Genomic DNA, 7,209 nt, shown 5'->3' with positions numbered 1-7,209 from the left:
TCATAAAGTGTGAGGCTCCATTTTGCTCCTGACAGCAGCTCTACAAGGAGATAGTTCTTCTTCCCCTGAAGGCTGTCCCTGGGGCTTGATGGCAGGGGGCAGAAGTGCTCGGGGAGGGAGAATCCTGCCCCTGAACGAGGTACAGTGGCTCTCAGCTTGCTTGGCTCACCCTCCCCCGCACCCCACACCTCGACACGCAGCCGGTGACAATCAGTTTGTTAATTAGATGGTAATTCCAGGAGGCCGAAGAGGGGCTGGTGGGTAGGGTGTTGTTCACTGCCCCTTGCTTTGCGGGATTCCTACGCCTTCTCGGGCTGTCGGCGGCGAAAGGCCCGGGGAGGGAGGAGAAAGAGGAATAAGCGCGTCTGCGGCTCCAGCTAGAAGTTAGTCAGAGACCAGAAACTCACTGCTGAGGGTAAGAGATAGCAGCGCTTTATCTTTCTTCTCGTGAGTCTCTCCACCCCCTGGAAGGTATTGGTATAAACGGAGGAGGAATTTGAGCAGGCTCGAGCCAAATAATATTTCTGTCTCAACACACAACGTGCTTCCTCCTACGTTTTCGCTTCCAGATGGGGCTCAGCTGAACCAGCCCTCCTCTTCAGCCCAGTCGTAAGCACCAACCGTGTGGGAACCGGGCTGGAGCTGCTGGAGGCTGCAGCAGCAGCCTGGGCGGTCCTGAGCAGAAGCAACGAGCTCTGCCCTCTTCTCTGGGATCATTTAAAGATAAAATACCTGCTCTTTTGACAACCGGTAAGTGAACACCCCTGCTTTATAAAGTAAACCCTTGCACAGGCTGAGAGGGTGTTTGGATGGTGTCTGAACCCATAGGACTGGGTGCGGTGGAAGTGCTTGTTCCCGAATTTGCAGGACGTAGGGTGGTTGTTGTGAGACGTTCGACGCTTGGACGCGAATGGACCTGGGGGGTCTCTCCCAACCTTTACCATTCCATGCTCTTCTCACTAGGCTCTCGCGTCATTTCAGACGGGAAAGCTTCCTGTTTTAACCTCACGTAGAGTCTACATGCATGCTTCTAATTTTAAAAGCTGCTTCAGGTGAATACTGGGGGGCAGCATCTGCCAACAGCATTGCTATTCAATGTAAAGTACCGCGTATTCAAAGGCAGAGCTGCCTATTCCGATACATCAGCGTGTTCCTCGATGAAAGCATTCAAGGAATTAAATTGAATTTCCAGAGGGATGAAGCCTGCCTCTACAAGCCTCCTTTGAAGAGAATACAATTTTAATCGGCTTGAGAGCTGGTGAGATGAGACATCCCCGACCTTTCCCAGAGATTCCTGGGAACTTTCTGGCTAAAAAATATTAACACCGCGGCGCAGCGGGGAGCCGGCTCCCGGTGGGGATGAGCCCGAAAGAAGTGGAAGCGCCGCCGCCCCCCGCCTTCCCGGCGGCTCTCGGATGCGCTTGATGCCGCGGGCGGCCGGGGCCGGAGGGCGAGGCCGGGCTGAGGCGCTGCCCGGGGCCGCATGTGGAGCCAGGAGTCGCCCCCGGCCGGAGCGGGGCCCCGCGGCGGGCGGCGGGGGAGGGTCCGGCGGGCGGCCGGGCGCCTCCGCACGCACAGGTAGGCGGCTCTGGAGGGCCGTGGGTGAGGGGAAAAAGGGCCGCGTTCCCCCGGCTGCTCCCGCCGTGCGCGGGGCGCGGGAGCCGCCCGCCTGTCCCCGGCCTCCCGGAGCAGCCCCGCTGGCAGGCCGGGGCGGCGGGAGGAGCCGCCACGGGGCCCCCCGTGGGTCGCGGCGGGAGGCGAGCCCGGGGGCGGGAGAGTAAGGGGTGGCGGGGCCCGGAGCTCTCGGGGTGGGTAGGTCAGGGCAAGGTTGGGGGAAAGCGGGTTCATGCGGGCAGGACAGCCCCGCGGAGGGGGAGCCTCCAGGCGCTGCAGGCGGCGGTCCGTAAGTAAAATTTGAGGGGAGATTCGCGGCTTCTGCTAAGCTGCTTGGGTCGGGTAATCCCACCGTGTTGCCATGGCTGCCGGTCAGGCAAGTTCGGATAAAGGGTTGCTTCTGGTGAGGGTACCCTTGGAAATGCCGAAGGCCTCGGGGAAGGAACAATGGCTCTGTGGGCAGACTCGGCTTTAAGCTATGCAAATCCATTACTTGTAGTTTATAGGGAAGAAACAAACCCTGGAAGTTTTATGTTCTCTGGGGTTTTTTTTATTATTATTTTAAGTATTTGGATTATTATTTGGCAGTCGGGGTGGTGTTTCTATTTTAGGTACAGCAAGCTGTGAGATCAGTCCTGCTGTCCTTTCTCAAATTAAAGTTTACAAGGAGATGAACAGCTGATCTGTTGGGATTTGTGGCTGTTGTGTTCTTGTTACCCAACTGCAACTTTCTGTCCAGATTTCTTTCATTTTAGTCTCTCTCTTCTTCACCCACGTTATGCTGAGCTGTTCTTGCAGACAGTTTGGTTGCAGAACTATTAAAAGGATAAACTTTGTGATGGGATGAGATTATTTGTTTTAACCTGGTAATTCTATTGCAGCTGAACTATGTAAAAATGTTATACATAAAAATGGTGGAGGGTGCCATGGTAGTAGACTGGTCACTCCTAAACTCAAAAAACTGAACTTGAATTTACTCACAGTAAATTAAAGTAAAAGGAAATATGTATGGAGCAGGGCTTCCTACCCATTAACAGGCAACACTCTCATCTGATTAGTCTCAGAAGTGATATTTATGAAACTAAAACAACTTTCCTTTCATATGTAATGTTGCACCAGCTGTATCTTTGTTTTTTTTCCCCAACCTGATCCAGTACCTGCTTCTTTAGCATGTCTGTCTCTGCTGAACTGAAGCAGTCCATTAAATTACTGTTTAAGCTTACAACTGTTTATTTAAGCAGCAGAATTAAAAGTGGGAAAGCCTCGTGGGCTCCCTGAGGGTCATCTTGGCTTTAGACGACCTTTCTCTGTCTTGGGATGGATAAATGATCCTCTGAGATTTCTGGAGGAAAAGTTCTCTGTGGAAGGAGTTGCCAGTTGGGGAAGTGCCCATGGGAGCAGCTGCAGAGTGTAGAGTCGCAAGAGTAAAACCTGGAAGCTGGCAGAAAAATCACGAGTCCTGAGTTATAAACCAGTGGGGAAATATGTCCTAGACATGGTCGACAAGGTGACTGGCAAGACATTATGTTGATGTATACCGTGTGCCCTGCTAAGTAATGACTTAAACAATTATGAAGGGGAGTTTCCTCCCTGAGGAGGGAAATACAGCGGCTGATGTGGTGACGGATCCTATTTGCAGCAGGAAGCGCTTGAGATGCTTCTCCTTCACCGTCTTCTCAGACTCTTGATAGCTTAACAGCAGAGACAGTTTTAGAGGATTTGTTATGATTGCTTTCTTCCTTACGTGATCATTTTTGGATGGTTCTTACGACAGCTTGTTTGTGCCATTAATGTTTTTATCTGAGGCTTGTTTTCTTTGTTAGTTTCTGGGCACACCATGATTAGTGCCTTTCCATAAAGATTTGATCCGTTCTCCGATGACAGGTTTGGAAAAGTTCTCATAAACCCACTTTGGCTGATGTGTGGTTGTCTGGTTCTTGTGTGTTGCTTCATAGTCTCTGAACCAATATGCAGGATATTTTGGCCTGGAAGAGGATGCAATCAAATGGATCCTTTGAAAATAAAACTTGTGAGACCACCACGGGTCTCCTCAAGGCAGTCTATACCATTGACTCAAAGGTGATTCTGAGGAAAGGCTCTAATTTTTTTCCTTCACAGTATAGCTTGAGGTGTAGCACAGAATCTTGGTTTGTCTTTGTATGTTAACATTAAGGTTGTTTTACTTATAAGCACAAAAGGTTGTTTTTACTGTGCGTATGATGTGAAGTACTCTGCTGTGGCTGCCTAGTTAAGTGCAGTTTAGGAATGATCTCAAGGTTAGTTGAAATACCTCTTTCTACAGACATCTTTCCTTACAGATGTTTGCACTATTTTAGCTAAATTGGTTGAAATGTGCACTGTGTGTTGAAGAGGAGTTTAATTTATCAGACTTAATGAAATCTACTTTGTAATTCATTTGAATAATTTGTTCATCAGTTTCTCTAGCTTTATAGAGGAGTTAGTAAATAATATTGGGAAACTCATTTATGAGGTAACTCAATCTACAGGATTTTTTTCATAGTCTCTGTTTTCTACCATCTAATTACTCAAAATATCAGGAAGAGAATAAACACCCCTGAACTTCTCTGTTAATCCAGTTTCTTCTAGTTTTGCTATGTTTTGTGTGGTTACTTCTGTATGTATTCATAGCCTTCAAGGGAAATGAAAATAAAGCTACTTTTATGTATTATTTGTTGTGTGAGCTTCCTAAAGTGTCAGATCTTTCTTTTATCATACTTCTACAGAAGAGCCTCAAACTTCAGCTTTTCTCGATGTATACTGAAGTTGGGAGGAAATATGATGTGCAGCCTGTTGTTTTCTTTATAAGTCACTTTTCAGTAGTGTGTAGAAACTAATCTCTCACTTTGCAGTTCAGTGTATTCATCATTGGTACCAGTAGCTGCTATCTGTACAGAAAGGGTAATGGACAGTGTTAGTGTGGGCTGTGAAGCAAAAAGAGGTAACATGTAGCTTGCACGCAGTGCCACTACCTCTTGAAAAATGGGTTGAAAAATACAAGTGCAGAATGTGGTAAAATATTTTGCAACAGTGCTTCTTGCTGCATTCTGTACCTATCATCTGAAAATACCACGTCTTTTTAAAGTTCATTTTGTTCAGGTGGATTGGCTCTTCAGTGCTCTAGGTTGGTCATCCTTTGGTCTTGAAGGCAAAAGTGTGAAGCCTTGGTATCTTAGGAGAAAATACCCTTTACAGTTCTACCACAGAGTGAGCAAACTGTGTGTCCCCCTGATAATACCCAAAGTTTGTGTGTAGCTGTTGTGTGTTACTTCTCCTGGCCCCTGCAGCAGCATGGTGTGCTAGAGCTGTTCTTTACATTCCAGTGTAAGTGGGGAGTCAGGAGAGGCAAGGCAAGAACTTGAATACCCTCCATTTGCCTTGGCTGAGAAGGAAGGCTGGAAAACTTCAGGAGCCACAAAGCTGGTCCTCCCTCCTGTTAGGAGGGCAGGAATGGAGCAACCATGGAACTGGATTTAAGAGCAGCAGGAATTAAATGAAGATCAGTCTTAATCATTAAAGCTCTTAACATCTGTTGATTTCAACTGCAGGTTTCCATTCCCCTAGCAGGAATATTGCTTTCTTTTGGGCCACTAGCCAGTAGGAAACCTTATTTGTGAGGTATGTGGCTAGCAGTCTTAGATTTCCACAGACTCTTCAACTCACTTTGTAAAGAACAGTTTCTAGCCCTTGTGGGTACAGGTCGTAAACACTACAATAAGGATTAGCTGCTGCAGAGCTCAGAAAAGTTCTTTGTTAGGCTGGATCAGCAGACTGACCCAGCACAACAGTATCCAGACACTGCTTTCTGCCCCTGCTCTTCAGGGTCCTAGGCTGACAGTGAAATGAGGACAGTGTGAGGGGCATGTCATCAGCTTACCCAGAACCTTAGGAGGGGAAATACACCCATGTGATGGCCATTTAATGGTACAAAACATGCATGTATAAATACAAATGAAGTCGTATGTGGGATGGGGGAGAAGTCCCTTTCCCAGGATAAGAAAGGAGTTGAAGTTATGTTTTTGCCATTAGCTTTTTTCTTCCCCCCCCGGTTAATGTAGGTCCCTCCTGGGCAGCTAATTTTTGCAGGTGTTTAGTGCTGACAGGGTTTTTCGGCTCTGCAATGACCTGTATAGGAGAAATTATCTATTTAGGGAAAGGAGCATAACAGCATAGCACAAGAGACAGTGTGGGGAAGGAACCTGTGGAGTTTTCTCACTGCAGTGAAGAGAGAGGAAGATGTTTGCTGCTCAAGAGCTGTTGTTGCTGAATGAAACCTCGTTTATCATTTGGCAGTTAAAGTAGGTATTTCCTGTTTCTTTGAAGTTCTGGAACCTGCCAGTCTGTGTCTTCTACCAGTGTTATATCTGAGTACCCTGGAAACATTATCACCTTTATCTTTACAGTGATTCAGGTAGTCTGAAGTCCTCCTGTGGGACTGAGATCAGGAGGAGTTTAGTGGTGTAGATGGGAGACAGGCTGTAGGGTTTGTTTGAACGCAACATTTGCACAGTGGAGCCACAATATTAAATCTACTTGGTGAAACACAGGAACAAGTTAGGATTTGTCCAGATTGCTGAATGTGCACAAGCCTTGCTAGCATGTAGTAGCTAGTCTTGATCGTGCCCCTTGTGTAGACAAGTTACTGCCTTCTCATTTGATTATCTGGGAAAAGCCTGGAGGTTTTTTTGCTGGAAACAGTTAAGGGAAGACTACAGCTAGCTCTGCTTGCCCAAATGTTTTGCAGTATTTAATGAGGCAGGGTGACTGTTACTTGCCTCAGCTGAGAATCTGGAAGGCTATGTAAGCCTATCCTTCAACACACCCTCCTCCCCCCAATTTTATAACCACCTATGGCAGTTTTAATTCTCCCTTCTCAGAAAGTTGAGGGCCCCAGGCCTGTGTCTGCAGTGAAGGACCCCATGGTTCAGCAGCTCTGATGTAGCAGAACCACTTCAGTCTCCTTTTGTGGGTTTTCTGTCCTTTTTTGTGCCCTGGTTCCACATCGGTAGGTCCATAAAGGGATGCTAAAAGGAGCAGGCAGGAATGCTGTCCTCCAACTCCTGTACTAAAGAATTGTAGGTGCTGCAGGGGGAATGTGTGGAGGAGGGGAATGAAACACAAAATGACCATAACATGCTGTTCCTAAAGAACATCTCCCACTGTCACTGCTGGAGACAGAACTGGGCTGGATGGACACTGGTCTGACATAGCAGAGTGTTCCTTGCGCCTTCGTGGCTCATCTTGTGCTATGAAGCGCAGGCCAGGATCGTAAGCTGGGTTTTGAGTAGCCGGATGATTAAAATACTGATTAATGTAAATACCATTTGTACTGTTTCTCAAGATTGATTGCCTTTTCTTGCTATACATGTTAAGGGAGTACTGTTACTTCATTTTCATTGGAACAATTTGAATGGAATAGTTATTTAATTTGTTCTTTCTTTTGTGCAAATGGCACACCGTAATTTGTTTTCAGCTTGCGACGTTGGTTCTTAGATGGCTTAGCCTCAAACTTTAGGTTTTGTGTTAAAGATTTCTAATCTAAATTGAAACTTTTGTTTCAGAAATAACTGCAAAGTG

General features: G+C 46.9%; 1 protein-coding gene across 14 annotated transcripts in view; it reads left to right on the top strand.

Annotated features, from left to right (window-relative positions):
- Positions 1-474: 474 nt before the first annotated feature.
- The window catches only part of ST3GAL6 (ST3 beta-galactoside alpha-2,3-sialyltransferase 6), a 126,926-nt gene continuing 120,191 nt past the window's right edge, over positions 475-7,209 (top strand). For 2 of the 14 annotated variants that reach the window (XM_064644314.1, XM_064644310.1), the window contains exon 1: positions 475-750. Coding sequence is in view for 8 of the 14 variants with exons in the window: in XM_064644301.1 (XP_064500371.1) it covers positions 1,416-1,578 (163 nt within the window). In the remaining 6 variants the exon portion in view is untranslated. Of the gene's footprint in view, positions 751-893; positions 1,579-1,820; positions 1,904-7,209 lie in introns of those variants that run through there. The other 12 variants (XM_064644317.1, XM_064644316.1, XM_064644301.1 and 9 more) reach the window with 11 other exon arrangements.

Source organism: Pseudopipra pipra, chromosome 2 (genome assembly GCF_036250125.1).
Source record: "Pseudopipra pipra isolate bDixPip1 chromosome 2, bDixPip1.hap1, whole genome shotgun sequence".
Lineage (NCBI taxonomy): Eukaryota > Metazoa > Chordata > Aves > Passeriformes > Pipridae > Pseudopipra > Pseudopipra pipra.
Note: the sequence above shows the minus strand (reverse complement) of the source record. Positions and strands in the feature narration are given on the sequence as shown.